Source organism: Zootoca vivipara, chromosome 8, assembly GCF_965207765.1.
Source record: "Zootoca vivipara chromosome 8, rZooViv2.hap1.1, whole genome shotgun sequence".
Classification (NCBI taxonomy): Eukaryota; Metazoa; Chordata; class Lepidosauria; order Squamata; family Lacertidae; genus Zootoca; species Zootoca vivipara.
The window spans coordinates 61,978,888-61,998,062 of NC_142591.1; the positions used below are offsets into that span (position 1 = coordinate 61,978,888).

The following is a 19,175-nucleotide window of genomic DNA, read 5'->3' on the forward strand; positions in this document are numbered from 1 at the left end:
TCCATTTGCAAAAGACAGCTATCTACTATTCTAGTTGGGTAGCTGCAGACAGAAAATAGCAGTTAAAAAAAACCAATCAAGGCTGAAGTTTATTTTATTGTAACCTATTAAACACCCTTCGATGCCCATAAATGTTATTTGCTATATTTAGGGGGCCAGATCACCAATTTGCTTCTTCTAATGGTGTCAGTGGATGAAAACCTAGCAACAGGGCATACAAGTTCAAACTGCTGTTGGAATAAAACCTGCCACCACTGAAATGAAACAACTTTCATTAGGGGAAAATGCATATTATGCTTTTATGTAAAGGTAAAGGTAAAGGTACCCCTGACCATTAGGTCCAGTCGTGACCGACTCTGGAGTTGCGCGCTCATCTCGGATTATTGGCCGAGGGAGCCGGCGTATAGCTTCCGGGTCATGTGGCTAGCATGACAAAGCCACTTCTGGCAAACCAGAGCAGCACATGAAAACGGCGTATACCTTCCCGCTGTAGCGGTTCCTATTTATCTACTTGCATTTTGACGTGCTTTCCAGCAGGAGCTGGGACCGAGCAACGGGAGCTCACCCCGTCACAGGGATTCGAACCGCTGACCTTCTGATCAGCAAGCCCTAGGCTCAGTGGTTTAACCACAGCGCCACCTGGGTCCCTTTTATGCTTTTATGAGCTGTCCCTTATCTCTTGCAGAAACCTTTCCTATTGCTTATAAAAAAATGTGTGACAATGTGTAACAACAAATGAGTCTTCTCAGCAGCAGAAGTAATTGCCAGGTGGATAAATCCTTCTTCTTCTTCTTCCTCCTCCTCCTCCTCTTTTATTTCATTAATCTAGATTTTCAAGATAGCCTGCAAAAGAGAACCATAAAACAAATATGAAACAGATCAAAAATATCAGAAACAATGGCAATTATCATTGCAACAGTAAAAATACAAAAAGCATTAGAGATAAAATCAGTTAAAATCCTGAGCATTTTTTTAAAAAAATGTCTAAAACGTGGTTCTCCGGGCAACCCAGTCACATAGCAGCTTGTAAATAATAGTAATTATTTTACTCCCTGGAAAAGACCCTGATGTTGGGAAAGATGGAGGGCACAAGGAGAAGGGGACGACAGAGGACGAGATGGTTGGACAGTGTTCTTGAAGCTACAAACATGAGTTTGACCAAACTGCGGGAAGCAGTGGAAGACAGGAGTGCCTGGCATGCTATGGTCCATGGGGTCACGAAGAGTCGGACACGACTAAACGACTAAACAACAACAACAACAACATTATTAAGAAAGCCTACAGAGTGGCAGGGATATATAGAGAAGGACCTCTGGTACCAGACGTAACGAACAGGTAGGTTCCTTTTTTAAAAAAAAAGAAAGGGGAGAAAAGCTAACACTTTCAATGAATATATCCCCTCCACAGACACCTCTGTGATGATGACAGTATTAAAATATCCTGTTCTTCTTCAATAAAAGAGAAAAGGGGAGACCAGATAGTAACAAAGCTATCTTTTTTTGGAGATGCCCTTGATTAGTTGCCAATGGTATGTGTGGCGTTCTGATAGAGCAATACTCCAGATTAACCCAAGCCTCTATTAGTATACAGTGGTACACAATTGGTTCCGGAAGTCTGTACTTAAACGGAAGCGTACTTAACCTGAAGCGAACTTTCCCACTGAAAGTAATGGAAAGTGGATTAATCCGTTCCATAAGGGTCCGCGGAGTACTCAACCTGAAGCGTACTTAACCCGAAGTATGAGTGTAATTGGTTCTGGAAGTCCGTACTTAACCTGAAGTGAACTTTCCCATTGAAAGTAATGGAAAGTGGATTAATCCGTTCCAGACGGATTCCCGGAGTACTTAAACTGAAAGTACTCAAACGGAAGTGTACTTAAACCGAAGTATGACTGTATTAGAGATTTCCTTCCATCATTGGGAAAAGGAAAAGTGGAGGAAAGAAAGTGGCAGTGATTTATGCAAGCGCTGCCGAATCCTTGCCTGGCTTGGAGCAACTCAAACACAAAACCAACACACAATAATGCAAATGTGGTGTACTAGAAGCTGAATCCACTGTGTTCAGTGAAGCTTACTCCCTAAGTAAATGTATTTGGGACTGCAGGCTTAGCTGCTTAGGTTTTTGCTCATGGTGGTTTTCGATTAACAGACCTTTGATCCTTAGGAAGATGCAATTATTCAGCCATTTATATTGCATTAATCAATTTAATAGAAAATGATCCTTTGAAAAAATCAAAAGTGCTTACCAATTAAAAATGGTGTCTATGGAAAGAAAGCATTGGTTTTGACCTTTCTACTGTTATTGAATGGTAAATAAAGGCATCTATTGTTGGAGCTAGAAAAAATGTCTCGTCTGTAGTGGAAGGGATTTGTTTATGGAATGACAGTGTTCATTTCTATTTTTAACCAGGCTGCTTGTTTTTATGTAACGAAAGGGCCAATTCCTGCGATTGCTTTGGGGGTTATTTATTTATTTTTCATTAAACAAGAAGCCTTGCCACACAACCATATTATTTACACAATAAATCTGCAAGATAAAGGTATGAACACCTTTCCTTAGCAGCGAATCTACATTACTATGTTATTGTGAAATAATACCGGTACTACTCAACAAACCAATTACAGTATTGCAGAAGAGCCTAGACTACTTATGGTAATTTACTTTTCACATTGTTATCAGTCACTTTTTACATTATTTAATGTAATACAACCTTTGCATCCCTTTTGAACTACCCATATTGGGTTTGGCTGCCCACTTGGGAGGAGGGAGCCTTGAAGCCAAGTTATTTAAACATTAGCCTGATCCAAAAGTCCAGTGCAAAGAGCTTGTCCACTGACAAGGCTCTCTATGCTGGCTATCAAACGTATTCTCCCAGAGCCAAAGCATTGGTAGCTAAAACAGAATGTTGACTGACTGTTGGAGAGAAGGAAGAGGCCAGGCAATAGGAAAAAGAGGGGATAGAATAGAATGCCCTGGAAAATGGCATGGCTTGAACACAGAAGCACTCCACTGTGTCAACATTTTATTACGGGTCCAACCTGTTGAACCCTATTCACCAATCTAAAATATGTCTGAAGATGACCCTATTAACCCTTGGACTTGAACAGGAGACTGTAGGGGCAGAGTGGTACCGCAAGTCCTTATTTTTCATAAATTGCTCAATTAAGATTCCATTAGTATTCATTCAATCCAAATTATTATCTTGAAACAAAACTTACAAGAAAATGTGTTAAAGGTTCTGTTTTTTTTAGGACTGATCAACCATAGTATTTGACTATTTGTGCTAGCATTTGTGTTTAAAGAATAGACTACAAATTTAATTGAAAAACAGTAATGGATAACGTTCATAGCCCTTTAGGTTTTTTTTTAAATAAATAAATGCCCTAATCTTAATACTTTTAAGTCCCATCGCTTTGTTGCTTATATTCCGTGTGATATAAAGATGAACAAATGCAGAGGAATTCACTGAACACAGCATATCCCTCAGGAACTTGCATGGCAGACTAAAACACTGCTGTTCTGTTTACAGCATTAGGAAAGGAACAATTAGACATTGAATCTAATAATCCCCCAGTACATGTGCCAGGAAATCAAATACACAGAGAATTTTAGAAAAAAGGATAAACTGTACTACAAGGGATAGTAGAATAATGGAATTATTCTTCACCAGGGAAGCATTTATATTCCCATGACTTATTTGCATTTAATCTTCCTGAATATAGGTTTGTAAAAACTCTTTTAAGTCCATCAATCTTTATTTTTTAAATATAACAGGCTATGGCCATTTCCATTGTGCTGGTGTGGTTCAGTCAACTACCCTCCTATGCTGGTCACTACAACATACAAATTTTGGTTACCTTGGCCTCCTTGCCCTACTGCCGAAATCACACAACTGCCTAACTTGCCTTTTACCTTATTTGCCACTGTGACTGATGTCAGGAGTGAGCCAGCAGTAATCAGAATAAGTGAAGTCAGCTCTTTATGAGAAAAAAACAGGATCTTCCCAGGGGTGCCAGGCCTAATGAGCACAGCAACTCTGCCTAAGCCCGAAGTCCCCTCCTCTCCAGGGTTTTCCCCAAGCAATCTGAGACTGCGCCTGTGTCCCTGATCCTTTCGCTTCATGCCTCTCTTGGTCCTGGGAGACTGGGGGAGGAGGGGAGCTTGTTAGGGAGGGGGAGACACGTGTGCTTCTACACCAGCCTGACTTATCTCTGCCTCTTGGCCTCCATCCTCCACTGCTTCTTCTGGACTTCTGACACAAGACTTTCCCAGCTCACTGTTACCTCTTCAGCTTCCGACACCTTCTCCCCCCAGTCTTCTTCCTCTGACCACTCATTGCCATCCCACCACCATTTCCTAGGCTTTGAGCCTTCTTCCCTTGGAGGTTCCTCAGCTGGTTCCTCCCGCCCTTCCTCTGCATCCCACCAGTCCATGACATCTGAGATGCTTTGCCAGGCAGGGATACCCTTTTGCTTATAAAATGCTAATATAACTGGTTCGTTATTTTGTCACTGATATCCAGATGATCCGGGGAAGAGGCAAATGTGATATTCTTCGGTGGTGCTAATAGTTTTGGTAACAAGAACTGGTGCTGGTTCCTAAATAATTGTGCATCTAACAGACTTTTTTCCATTAGGATACAATTTATTTAGGATACAATTTATTTACACAATAACCTTGTGATTGGGTGATTGCATCGCTCTGAGAAGGAAAAAAGTTAGGGAGATCAGGATTTAAATGGGGGGGGGAGCCATTACCAGCTGTGGGATGTTCAGATGTTCTCTGATCATTGGTTTAGCTGTTGGCAGAATAGTTAAAGCTTCTGTAATGGGTATACTTTAGTGATTATCTCTGCACTAATAAATACATGCAAGACAGCTGAGGAACTCACAGCAGCCCAGTGTCTTTGACCCACGCATCCTGCAGGAAGTGGTGAACTCAGAAATGGTGAGAGTTGGTGGGGAACACAACCTTCACCTTAAATGCTGTTTCCTCTCTCAAAGGTTCCACTAAGCATCATCTGACACATGTGGTACGAAGCCCCACTGAAAACCCAAATTACTTAGTGGAAAAGCACTGACTGTTATCTGATCAGCCAATGTCTATCCCCCACCCCAGCACTTAATAGCAGGGAATGAGGCACAAGATGTCAGGCAGGGGACATTCAGGACCCAGGAGCCTCATGGAGGTATCCACCTGCCAAGGAGGGCAATGGGAAAGAGATAAAGGTGCCAAAAAAAACCTTTTGGGAATTACAGTATAGGGACAGCACTACTCAAACGGGATAGAAATTTATTCATGTATGTGACTACAACAGCAAAAATGTTACTTGCCTAAAAATGGAAATAAGTCTCAGTGAAAGAAGAATGGATAAAAAAAGCTTATGGAATATGCAGAAATGATGAAACTTACCAGAAAGAATAAGAAATCAAGATAACAAACTTTTTAAATAGAATAATGGAAATGGTTTATTGAATGTTTACAAATAAATTGTAAACAGATAAGAACATTGGCAGAATTATTGTAATAACCTGCAGTTTTTATAAGAGTATACATTTAAAGTAGATGAATGAATAAATGAGTAAATGTTAATTTAGAATATGCAGAAAATATAAAAATATATTTAAGGAACCTCAGAAAGAGGGGGGGAAGGACGTCGATTTTGAAATGTTAAAATGATTGAAATATATAAAACTGAAAATCATCAATAAAATAATACTAATCAGGACCTTTCAGCTGTAAAACTACTGCAGCAGCATTTGCATCGGCTCCGCGTGCCTACACGCTAGAATGTTTGTTGTTCGGAAAGGGGGAAGAGGGTGTTGAGGGGGGGGGAAGCGTGTAGAGAGGCGGTGACATCCGGTCGAGTTCATGGAGTGGGGGGACGGACAGAAGCCAAGGAAACGGCGCCACTTATGGAAACCACAACGAGGCGTCGATAAACCCCGATGCATCGCCCCACCGCGACCTCGTTATGTGCGCGGCGTATCTACTGCGCAACCCCCATCATTTCCCGCTCGCAGCCGACTTTCTTATCACATGGTGCCGCTGTCAAGCAGCAGCGGCGGCGGCCGTTGTTGGGGGCCGGCGGTCCTCCTTTCCCCGCCTCCCTCGGGGTAGTCGCTCCTCCGCCCGCTGAGGACCGCGAGGAAGGCGTTGGCGGGGCGTGAGGCGCCTCCCTCCTCCGCCGGTGCCAGGCGGAGGCTCCTCCCTCGCTCCCGTGTGACTGGCCTAGTGCCGCATGTGAGGCAAGGAGGCGGGAGGGAGGGGGGAGGAGGAGAAGCGCCCGGCCGACAGCGGCCCCCAGTGCGGCGGCGGGAGGGAGAACAAGAGGCGGCGGAGGAAGCAGCAGCAGCAACAGCCACATTCCCCCATCTGCCGCCGAGTGACCTGCCGCCTCGACTCTTCTTCTCTTCCCCCTCCCCCTCCCCACCCCCGTTAATCCCTCATGACGGTTTGGTGCTGCCGGTGTTCCCTGGCCGGTCACTTCAGGTAACGCCTATCTGCCAGGCCGGCCGAGGGAAATAGGTTTGTGGGTCAAAGGGGGGGGGGGGAGAGAGAGAAGAAAGAAAAGGCGCCTTCCATCCGCCCCTTTCTCTTCCGGCTCCTCCCTCTCCTCTCAGTTGACGCGATGTGGGAGTCCGCGTGGGATGCCTTCCTGCCCGCTGCTGCTTCTTGGCCGGCCGGCCGGCCTGCGCTTCACTGAGGAGGAGATGGAGGAGCGAAGGAGGAAGGTCACGGGGTCGGGCGGGGACGCGCGCGCGCGCGCGCGTACTCTGTAAGCGGAGGAAGGGAGGTGAGGTGCTTTGAAGAGCATCCTGGAGGCGCGGCGGGGACTTGGGTGGTGCTGCTGGGGAGGGAGGGAGGGAGAGAGAGGCGAAGGTGTGCAAGGTAAGGTGTGTTGCTGGCTGATGCTGCTAAGAACGGAGGGAAGGGAGGAGGAAAAGCAAAGGCCCACCCAAACGAGCCACACGAAAAGGAACGTCGCCTTTCCATAGATGATGATGATGATGATGGCGGCGGATTTCTGAATGGCCAAGATGGGTCGTGATTTGAAATGTTGTTGCATGACGGGCAGGTAGGCTTGGAAATCGCCTCTCTGCAACACACATGGCATTTATGTGCACACGTTTGTTTGTTTGTTTGTTTGTGTGTATACACACAGGGTGACGTGGGTGGCACTGTGGTCTAATCACTGAGCCTCTTGGGCTTGCCGATTGGAAGGTCAGTGGTTCGAATCCGCACAACGGGGTGAGCTCCCGTTGCTCTGTCCCTGCTTCTGCCAACTTAGGAGTTCAAAAGCACACCGGTGCAAGTAGATAAATAGGTAGTGCAACAGGAGGAAGGTAAACGGTGTTTCCATGCACTCTGGCACTCGTCATGGTGTCCTGTTGCGCCAGAAGCGGTTTAGTCATGCTGGCCACATGACCCAGAAAGCTGTTTGTGGACAAACTCTGGCTCCCTCTGCCTGAAAGCGAGGTGAGCGCCACAACCCCATAGTCGCCTTTACCTTTATATAAAGGTAAAGGTCCTTTACCTTCATATAAACGCACACACGCACACATGCCACCTCAGTTGTTCGTGTATACAATATATTTCTATTCTATCTTTCTTCCATGAATAAAACAGCAAAGGAGGGTTTGGGCACTTTAAAAGACTTAACATGTTCAGTATGGTGTAAGCTTTTAGAGACTAGGGTACGCTTCACTTCCGGAGATTCTTCCATGAAGAAACTAGTTGTAGGTAAGATTCTGTGCAGGTCTACTATTGTTTAGGCACTGATCATCCCCAATGCTGCTTCACTTTAGTCTTTTCTTGAGACCATTCCATGGAATGGTATATGGACTGGGAATTTCCATAGGGATGTCTTTAATGTTGGGTGGAAGAGAAGAGAAAAATTCCTTCCTGTTGGATTTTGATTAAATATTACAGTTGCAGGCCAAATTTATAGACATAGAATGGAGCAAAATGATACTTTCTGGTAGTCAACTAGTAAAAGAATGTCTTCAGAGAGTTAGGCTATCCTAGACCTCAAGTCCCAGACTATCGTAGAGTCAGAAATAATTTTACCCAATGCCTATAACTCATAGCCTGTATCTCTGGCAATTTAAATTGATGGGTAAATAGTAGGTCAACTCTGAAAGGGTGTTGAAGACCTCATAATGGTTTTCTGATTTTTGACAAATTTCATAGGGATCTTTCAGATGTTACTTATAGTAGCTGACACCACCCCAAAAGGGTATGCAGTCATTTGTTTTGTGGGTTACAGTGCGGCCTTTGCAGTTTAGTTTCTGCTGTAATTACTGGTGGCGTTTGGTGTAAGGTGGCTGGCTGGAATATTTGCTAGTGCTATCATGTTAATTGTAGTCTTGGCACAAGCAAGCATAACTTAACTGCCATATATTTAACAAACTCTTTTAAACAGATGTTGTGTTATGTCATATCCTGTATTTTAAATATCTGAACATATTTCCTGTGAAGATGAATATGCAACTGTAATAGACTGGTGTAGTGTAGAAAAGATGTGATTGGTGCTGGTTTTTACTGGTGTAAGAACAGAATGAGAGTCCTGCTGGAGCAGACCAGGGGCCCATCTAGTTGTGCATCCTTTTGTCCACAGATGCCTGTAAAAAGCCCATAAATACTTTTTTTCCTTTAGCCTTTAATGTAAAACTCCATAGATTACAAGGGAGGACGGGAGAAAAAGGTACACTTGTCAATGTGCAGACGTTGTGGTTTTTGCAAAACAACATACAGTAGCTTCCTTTAGTTTATAGCCAAAACAGAGATATGGAACCTATGAAGCTTTCTTGAGATATATTCTGTAGTAAAGTAGGTGCCTATATTTAAACCATTTAAATGACCTGATGGTTGACAGCAAGCATAGAATTACTGGTAGTTCCAATTTTCTGTGGTTTCTGTTATTTTAACCATTAATTTGCCACATGTATGGCATTGCAGGGTTTGTCCTAAGCTTAATCTGTATCTTTAGCTGCATATAAGTATGGTATGTTTGCATGCATGAATGTCCTGTGTGATTTTTGGTTCCAGGGAGGCAGACAACTGTATTCTGGATGAGGTTTCATGAGCTTTACCAAGGAAAGGAAAATGCTCGAGGCTGACATGTGCCGACTGTAGGACTGTGCAAAAGCAGCCCTAGAGCCAGCAGTGCCTACTTAAATATTAGTTTAGAGGTGGATTTGATGGGAAATACAATTAGTGTCAGAGTTGGCAGATTCCTGGATTGTAGGAGGAGGGAGGGAACCAACTGCAGAACTGTACATTTCCATTCAAATTCTTGAAGAAGTGCTTGCATTGCACTTAGATTATGCAATGACTTATTCTTAGAAGCTATTTTGGAACCAATTCATATATTCTTCTTAATAAATATTTTGGTTTTGATCCAAAGATCCTTTGAGTGGCACTCAGTTCATGGTTCTGGTGGAAGGGAGAAGGCAATTTTTTGCTGATTTCCCCCTGCAAATGCCCCACCAAAATCTGCCCTGGAGGATTCAGGAACCATCTGATTCTGGAAGGTGTGGGGGAAGGGGAGGTCAGCAAAAAACACCTCCTACCAATGGGTGTGTTCTCTGGGTTCAAAACACAAATAGAAGGAGACTTCTGTAGAAGAGAAAGTAAGGATCCAAGTCATTAAGTAATATATCAACAAATTAATGTAGATTCGTAGATATTTAAATGTATGACCAGTTACCTCTGATAATTACCGTAGTTTGTCCTTTTGTAAACATATATGGGTAAAAAACCCTACTTTTTCCTTGTAGGATTCCAAAATAGCAGTATCAATTTAGGAAAAGTCACAGTGGAGTTGCAACTCTGAAATTTTCCTAAATTCTGACACTTTCTTTTGCTTATATATCATAAAGCCAATGACTTTATATTAACTTAAGTTAATTTTTTAAAGAATGTGTTGTAGTGATGAACTGATTTATTTCCTTTTAAATAGAAACTACTGTAGCCCTGAAACCGAAGGACACTTTTTGAATTCCTTAGTGCAGTATTTTGGTGACAGCTTTGGGACAGATGTTAAAACAATGCCCTTACTAGAAGAAGCTACTCTACCTGTGGACCCACCACTGAGTTTGCCAGTGGTAGTAATAGGTGAGTTATTCTCAGAATTTCAGTATATGAATAAGAATCTAAAATACTGAATGTGTTTGAAATTTATTAATTATAATTTAACAATCTTGTCTTATCACGGACTGCTTATTAAGTTGTGATATAATTGAGAGTTCTAGTTATCCTATTATACAGGTATATTGTGATTAGATACTGTTGGAAAAATATTTGAGCTATAATTGTTTCCTCCATGACTGGGAAAAAGGTAATGTTGTATAGTAGAATAGGAATTGCCAAAGTGCACCTCCTTGTCACTGAATCTTGCCCTTTATACCTGTTACGTGCAACCTGGTCATGTCCATGAAGGAGCAGCTGTTCTAATGCTCGCTTTCCTCTCCTCTCCCCATTTCTTTTTCCTTTTTTCCTTTTGTATCATGTCTATTTGATTATGAGTCTAGCAGTTCAAAAGCATGCCAGTGCAAGTAGATAAATAGGTACTGCTGTGGCAGGAAGCTAAACGGCGTTTCCATGAGCTCTGGTTTCTGTCACAGTGTTCCGTTGCACCAAAAGCGGTTTAGTAATGCTGGCCACATGATCCGGAAAGCTGCCTGCGGACAAATACCAGCTCCCCTGGCCTGAAAGCGAGATGAGCGCCACAACCCCATAGTTGCCGTTGACTGGTCTGAACCGTCCAGGGGTCCTTTACCTGTGCTTTATCTTTTTGTATCTGAACAGCACCTCAACAAAAATTAAGCACTTTTTAAAAAGTATCTAACAACAAGTACATAGAAACTCATGTAATCAAAATGAGAGGACTCAAGCACCTCCACTTTTTAAGGAGAGTAGAGTGTTTCATCCTTAGCTGTTTTTCTGCTTCCAGTTGGCCGCCCCTCCTACTTTGGGTGGGGGAGGAAACAACTTGGGAGGCCAGTTTTTGAATGGCAAAATAGCTTTGTTTCCATATTTGGTGACTGTGAGAATATCTGTAATTGGGACTTATTAAAACCATCAAACAATGAAACAAATTTCTTGTTGTATAGTAATTGGAGTAAAATATGTAGCCTGCAAAGAGGTTGGATGTTTATATAATAGATGTTAACCTAGAAGTGAAAGTGGTTTGGATTATACTGTTGAAGGAGGAAGTACTGTACTATTATTTTACGATATCTGAGGCTTTATGCTGCCCTAGGATCAGTTTTGGTGACATGATGCTATGCAAATATTGTTCTAAAGTGCTGCAGATGGTTTTTCTGCCTTTTCTCAACACAAGGTATCTTGTTGCTAGCAAAAGAGTCTTCCCCACCCACCCATAACACTCCTTCAATTTACAATAGCAACAAACTTGTTTTGTAAAAAGTAACTAAATAAATAGTAACACAGATTTGTAATCAAATACAGGTTCAAAGCAATTACATTATCAACAACTAATTACCTATAAACCTATTAAAACTATATTATATTGTTAAATAAACTTGTATATCAGCACAAAAAGCTGTCAAAAAGCCAACAAACCTCACATCAAATGAAAAAGTAATCTGCCTCCACTTTAACAGTAAAAGTAAATTTTTATTTTACATGTCTGATTGTCTAGCTAAATACGTGTGGACCCAAGGGATGTTTAGCTCTTCTGCCACTATTCAGAAAGTTAGCAACCAATAAGCAGATCAGTGTTGGTAGACTCAGAAATTCAGTGATCAGAATTGAGGTAATATACTTGGCAAATAATATTCTAGACTATATCTGCAAAAATACTAGGCATCCTATAGCAAAAGCTGAGCTCTTTTAAATTCCTTGATTGCAGTGAGGGGGAGAGAAGCATGTTTTTGACTTTCATGGCTTAAAGTCATTATCTTGGTCATTATCTTGGTCCAGATTACAAGATATAATTTTAAACTTTAGTAAATCTTATATCATTTTTTAAATACTATTAGGTAATGGACCATCAGGAATTTGCCTCTCATACATGCTGTCTGGATACAGGCCATATTTGTCTCCTGCAACAGAACATCCAAATCCTATTTTGCATAATAAATTAAAAGAAGCTAGTCATCTTTCTATTGTTGATCAGGTAAGCTACCACTTATGAAATTGCGCATTTAATTTTATATCAGGACTGGAAGAAAAGTGCATTACATACTCTTAGTTTGGAAAAATTAGTTTACACTTCAGATGTGCCTCATGATGGAAGCAGAGTATTCTGCTTTTTTTAGGTTTTTCAGTGTCAAATAGGACTTGGAGATCCAAAATGCCATTTTTTTTTATGACAATCCTGTGTATTTAAAATATAAGAACTGCCTCCAAAATCTATCTTGTTTGGCACTCTGCCTCCAACAGCAAATGTTCCCAGGAAGTTCTCATTACCAAACCTGGTAATGAGAAATGTACTGTATCTAAATACAGAGCTCCAATGTTTAGGCATTGGGTCAAATAACCATTAATATACCTGTGTTCCATGAACAACAGACTTGTATCACCTTAAGGACTAACATATTTATTTTTGCAAGAGCCCAGAAATGGGAGATCTGTGACCCTCCAGGTGTTGCTGGACTGCAACTCCCATCATCCCTGACTATTGACCATGCCAATTGGACTCTGACAAGAGTCCAATAACACCTGCAAGGCCACAGGTTGTGAACTTAGCTGATGGGGTTCAGTATACATCACTCTAATGAGTGATATGACAGAGATGAGCTATTGCTGAAAATGGTTTTAGGCATCATGAAGCCCACTTGGACTTCCTCAAATGATTAGTCTCTTTTCATAAGCTAAAAAGAGACTAATCATACAGAAAACATGCTACCAATTCCTTGTATCAATTGCAGCTCAAACTTGATTCCATTAAAATCATTCCCAAGGGTTTAAGTGTATGATCCGTGGAGGGAAGCCAGATGACATAATGAAGCTTGTTTGCACTCATTGTGATCAGGAAACCAAGGGATAAAAGCAAACAACTAGTACAAGTTTGGTACAGCTGATATCTATATATAGCCAGGCCTGAGAAACATGGTATAGAGAGTTAAAGCTCTTTTACTTTACTTTTATATTCTAAGGGAAAGTTACATTGCCATTTAAAACTGTCTTCTCAAATTAGGAGTTGGAGTACTTGGCTGAAGGTCTAGAAGGACGCTCTTCGAATCCTGTTGCAGTTCTCTTTGACACACTGCTTCATCCTGATGCTGACTTTGGATTTAACTATCCACCTGTTCTTGACTGGAAACTGGAACCAGAGCACTATATCCCTCATATGGTGCTTGGCAAAGGACCGCCTGGTGGTGCTTGGCATGTGAGAACTTTTCCCATTTTGCTGTTGGAACCACATCTGATCAGAGAACTTCAGCTTACATGTTGGCTATGGAAACAATGGGTACCTACCACCCATTGTTCCTGATTGGTTGGAAGTCCTGTGGCATGTACCCAGTTCAAGAGGTTCATGTTTTGGAGCTGCATCATGGGGAGTTCTTAATATTTTAAATGAATAAACCAATGTGTAAAGAATTCCCAAAAACTTCACATACTACATACAGTACCTGTTTTGTAAATGATCTTTGTTTTCACTTCCAAAGGCTTACATTTTTGTGCTTGCCTTTTGTAGAAAACTAGGTATGCGTTACTCTCCTCGTATTAGATTTTATGGAGGTATATATGTTTCTAAAAGGATCAACACTTAGTTACACCCTAAGAGTGAAGTTACATCACTTGGTTATTTGGGCCAATACAATAATAATATAGCACAGACCGTTTATCAACTTCCTTACCCCCCAATTAACTGAGGGCATTTTAGTAATAATTTTTTGTGAATATTGTGGGGCTGCATAGTTGGCAAAATAGACCATGGAAGGCTAGAAATGAAGCCAAAGGCAGTAGGCTACCTGCTGTAGGAGATTTCCTCCTGACTTTATTTCCTTAGCTGTAATGTCTAGTGCAGGCATCCCCAAACTGCGGCCCTCCAGATGTTTTGGTCTACAACTCCCATGATCCCTAGCTAGCAGGGCCAGTGGTCGGGGAAGATGGGAATTGTAGTCCAAAACATCTGGAGGGCCGTAGTTTGGGGCGCCTGGTCTAGTGTAATTTGCTGTCGGGATCCTCTGGATCACTTGGGGAGTTCTCATACCAGCAGCAGATGTTGGGAGTTGAAACTCCATGCTGTCCTGAAGATGTGCATGGCAAGCTGTCCCAAACATTACAACTGGAATAAGAAGAGTTGTGAAGTTGAAGCTTTCTGCAAAGCAGATAATATAGCACATAGACTGGTCCTTTAGAACATGATTCATGGGATCTTTTTTCTTCTTTGTTATGAAATGAAGCCTAACAATCTAACTTTGCTCCTAGGTAGGTGGAATGAGATTACCTTAAGCAATATTTTAAATATTTTGTCCTGGTATTATTTTCTTTTCCATAGAATATGGAAGGTTCCATGCTGACTATCAGTTTTGGAGATTGGATGGAATTACCTGGATACACATTTAAAGACTGGACTGCTACCAAGCGAAGGTGAGGACTGTAACATTCTTGTAATGACTGATGGAGGGGAAATTGCTTCTGTCAGTGGATGGAGAATCGAAAGTTTCAATGTTTCTGTGATCTATTTTTCAAAAGTACAAGAAGCTCTTGTACATGTAATTTTATAATGCTAACAGCTTGTAAACAATGGGCTACCATTCTGACACTTGAGCTTAAGACATTTAATTTCATTCATAGATTAGATAACCAGGGCTGCTGGATGAGATGGGACACAGAAGAACCGACTGCCAAATTTTCTATCTCCCCTATTTTTGAAAAGCTCACATAGTCTCAGCATTGACCTCTATGTTTTTGAGAATTTAGTAATCAACTTAGCCTAGCATGTTTTTGCTCAGTTTAAGTACTTCTCACAATTGTGAGCAAAGGAGTGCTAGTGGGTTCCGCTGGATGTGGTAAAAATCGATGATTTCAGAATTTAAAGTTGAACTTAGCTGCTCATGATTTAAAAATTTCCTCTTGGGCAGCAAATTCAGGATTTTTCTTCCTTTGTTGTACATTCTAGAGACTTTCATTGGTTTTTTTCTGGGAAAAGTATATCATAATTTCCCTGAGACCAAATCTTCTGTTACTACATAATTTTTAAAATATGTTTCATGCTTGCATTCATAGCTAAATTGATTGTACTGCTAGTGGTTTTCAAACTTGTATGTTTAAAGAGCTAAGTAAAAATAATAAACTAGCTTTTTGGGGTTCCTGGGGTAGGACCTCAGGCATATGGCCTCAAATTGTTATATATATTGCATATGATCTACTTCCGTTCAATACAGGGGCTGGAAATGTAAATACTATTTATTTAATTGCAATATGGGGTTGATTGACAGGTGCATATGCAAAAGTCAGAAAAGAGTTTGAGCCATCACTCACAAATGTCTGTGCCTTGCTTGGAATGTCATGCTTTGAGAGCCACTGTCTGCATCTGCACATAACAGAAAGCCAAGAATCTTTGCTTAATAGTCCATACTATATTGAACTGGACCACCATTGCTCCTGCTTCACTCCTCCCCTGTGTGAGGGAAACAAACCAGGAAGGTGATAGCTTAGCATTATGTCCAAACTCGTGTTCATAGGTTTATTTTGCCCTAAAAAGCCAGGATTCATATCTCAACAACAAAGCATACATTAATGCTGGTTAACTATCCTGGCTTGTTGGGGTAAAACAAATCCAATATAAGCAGTGAAAACATTTCAAATAATAAATCATGCCAAAAAAGAAAGAACAAATGTACCGATCTAATACAAAAGCTGAAAATTCTTTCTGTATCAATCTGACCTGAATATGGCAGTACAGTCACATTACAAGTTTATAGAGGTGTTCCTGTGGTGAATGTGAACAGTAAACTAAATGTGAATAATCAGATTTGAACTTTATCTTTTTCAGAAATATAAAGTGTGACAGAGTTCTGCCAGAGCAAATTGCTAGCTATTACAAGCACTATGTTAAAGTCATGGGCCTTCAAAAAAACTTCAGGGAAAACACGTACATAACGTCTGTCTCAAGGCTTTACCGAGAACAGGACCATGAAGATGAAAGTGAAGTGAGTGAAGATGTTTTGCCACAACATTTGCAACTGGAAGAGCAAGGTGGACAGACTGTACTGATCAAGAGAAACTGGGAAATCAGAGGTTATCAGAGAGCAGCAGATGGCTCTCATGTGCCATTCTGTTTGTTTGCTGAGAATGTTGTTCTTGCCACTGGAACTTTTGATTCTCCTGGCAGACTCCAAGTAGAAGGTGAAGACTTTCCTTTCGTTCTGCATTCCATATCTGAGTTTGGCGCTGCTGTCGACAAAGGAATATTGTGTGGGAAAGCAGACCCAGTCTTGATCATAGGTGGTGGACTTACAGCGGCTGATGCAGTTCTGTGTGCTTATAACAACAGCATCCCTGTAATTCATGCATTCCGTAGGAGGGTTACTGATCCAAGTTTGATTTTCAAACAGTTGCCTAAAAAGCTTTACCCCGAATACCATAAGGTCTACCATATGATGTGCACTCAGTCAGTTACTACAGACTATAATTTGCACCATGCTTATACCAGTTTTCCAGAACATCGGGTCCTTTCATTTCAGCCAGATATGAAATGTGTCCTGCAGAGTGCCTCTGGATTGAAGAAGATCTTAAAGTTCTCTGTAGCCTTAGTGTTAATAGGTTCTCATCCTAACCTATGTTTCCTGAAGGGCCAAGGCCAGGGTATAGGCCATAACCCAAATGAACCAATTATGTGCAAGGGTAACCCTATTGAAATTGATCCATATACATATGAGTGCACGAAGGAACCCAATCTTTTTGCAGTAGGTCCACTGATTGGAGACAATTTTGTACGTTTTTTAAAAGGGGGGGCACTGGGCATTACACGGCATTTGGTCACGAAGCAGAAGCATCAACTCATAGCTGAAAGAGAAGGAGATGGAGTTCCCTAAGCCAAACAGCCACAGACATCATCTAAGGGACTACAGGCATATGCTAATAACTGACCCATAACATCTAGTCATTGGCAGCCTTGTTTTTGTTATCCATAAGTGTTCTTCATACTTTCATTGCCTTGTAGAGAATGAGACTACAGTATTCCAGCCTGTACAAAAAATGTTTTTACTGGAATTGCTTCCAGTTAAAAGAAACAGTAAATGATTATAAGTTGTGCAGATTTTATTTGGCTTTGTACGCTGATGAGAAAATATTTACCCCTCTAAAGAAAACGGGCTTCTACTCATGAACTAATAGGTTTGCTATATAAAACTAGACCATGGTTGAAATATAGAAGCTTTTCTTTAAGACAAAGCAAAACAAATATTCAGCAGTTGATTTGCAGCAAGTACTTTATTTTACCCTTGGTTGTTGTGGGAAGTATTTATAACTTTTAAAATGGCCTGTAAAATATAGTTTCAAACGGAAACAGTTAAATGATACTCCAGATTGAAATTCCAGCATAGTTGGTAGTTGGAAGCAGTTGTCATAAGTATGCAGGCATGCCATATGAAAGGAATGATGTAGCACACTAGCCTCTTGTACAGTGGTGTAAAATGAAGTACTGCTTATGTAACAACATTACGAGGGATCAGGTAATGGATTTACCTGATGGGTAAAAACATTAATGGCTTGGAAACACAGTGTTTTATATTAATAACCTGCTCTGTCACAGGACACTTATTTGTAAAAGGTATTTTCATAACAGCTCAGCATGGAAGTCTTGTTCGGTTTGAACATCGCAGGCTTTTCAACATTCAAGATGTGCCTGATCTCTCTGGTCTCAAACAGAACTAATGCTGATTGGACACACAGCCCAGTCCAGAGACGGCTAAACTCATCTTTAGGTCCCTTTGAAATTGCTTTTTACCACGCACATCATGTTCCAATGTAATTTGTAAAGACAGGGAAATATCTGTAGTTTTCATTACTGCAGATCAACGATGAAATAAAAGTAGCTTGATTGCAAGAATTGCAGAAATAAAAACCACAAGAAAAAGCATTTGGTTCCTTACATGCTACTAAATGATGTGAATTATGAATACTTTAAGTTCTAAAACTTTGATTTCAAAGGGTATTAAGCATAATTTCTTTGGATTTGCCTGTTAGCTGCATTCCCTGTGTGTATGTGTCAGTTCTGCATGTAGCAGTTTTCCTCACCTTCAACACACAAATCACAGCTGCCTTCAGTAGTTTCCTTAGTCAGCTTCCCCATGCATACTGTTTAACTGTTTGGGTTTGATTAATTAAAGAGAACTTTTAAACTTATGTTTGCTCACAATGGAGGAAACATGAAAAATGTGATCAAAATATATAACAGTAATGTGTTTAATTTTGGGGACTAGGATTGTTCTACCACTATGAAGGTTATCAATCCTAGCAAGGGAAAACATTTGCTGTAATTCAGATTATTCTCTTATGTGCTCTGCAGTATACAGTAGTATTTCAGGGTTCATGTTGCATGAGGAGCCTAAACGGTTGTACAAAATTAAGTTCAAATTTCCCTTTCCTTTTTTGCAAATCTGCCAGTTTACCATTTTGGGAGTTGAACAGTAAACTAAAATCCAAGTGCATATGGAGAACGTCAGGGTTTTTGTTTTTTAAAAAAACTAAGCTGCCTTTTCTCTCTCACACACACAAAGCCTACTAGCACTAGGGCTTGGAACTCAGGTTTTGAGGCCTCAGAGGCAGAGGCACATACAAGTTAAGTTATTGTAAGCCAAAGAGGCAACACATTCTATTCTTGATAGAGCTTGTGATTACACTGGGATAAGTTGGGGGCATTTTGTTTTCTGTAGAGATCCCTTTCCGAGCAGCTAATCACTTTTTAAGCCTGGGCAGTTTAAAAAGCAGATTGGAGATTTGGTAGTTTTGTGTCTTATGTTCAAGGAAAAATGGGCCAATAAGCCCAAATGCATTCATGCATCTGAATGATACCTGCTGTATATTTTGTTACAAACTACCTTTGAAAAGAATTGTGAAATAATTCAATAAATGCAAAAGCATAAGGACTACCCAAAGCTACTTCATTGGAGTACTTTTATCTGCTCGCTGTTATGCCACAATACAGCATTATACCAGTTAATATTCCCCCTTCCAAGCCTTTGGTAGTG

General features: G+C 40.9%; 1 protein-coding gene across 3 annotated transcripts; it reads left to right on the forward strand.

Moving 5' to 3' along the window:
- Positions 1–5,821: 5,821 nt before the first annotated feature.
- On the forward strand, positions 5,822–19,076 carry OSGIN2 (oxidative stress induced growth inhibitor family member 2). Of its 3 annotated transcripts, none has more exons than XM_035124811.3 (6): positions 5,822–7,078; positions 9,965–10,119; positions 12,009–12,145; positions 13,169–13,360; positions 14,477–14,568; positions 15,977–19,076. In XM_035124811.3, the coding sequence occupies exons 1-6, from the start codon at positions 7,032–7,034 to the stop codon at positions 17,016–17,018; spliced, it is 1,665 nt and encodes a 554-aa protein (XP_034980702.1). In that variant the 5' UTR covers positions 5,822–7,031; the 3' UTR covers positions 17,019–19,076. The 3 variants fall into 3 exon arrangements, with proteins under 3 accessions (XP_034980702.1, XP_034980703.1, XP_088531813.1); XM_035124812.3 differs by having other exon boundaries at positions 5,830–6,492; XM_088675687.1 differs by having other exon boundaries at positions 6,622–6,796.
- The last annotated feature ends 99 nt before the right edge of the window (positions 19,077–19,175 follow it).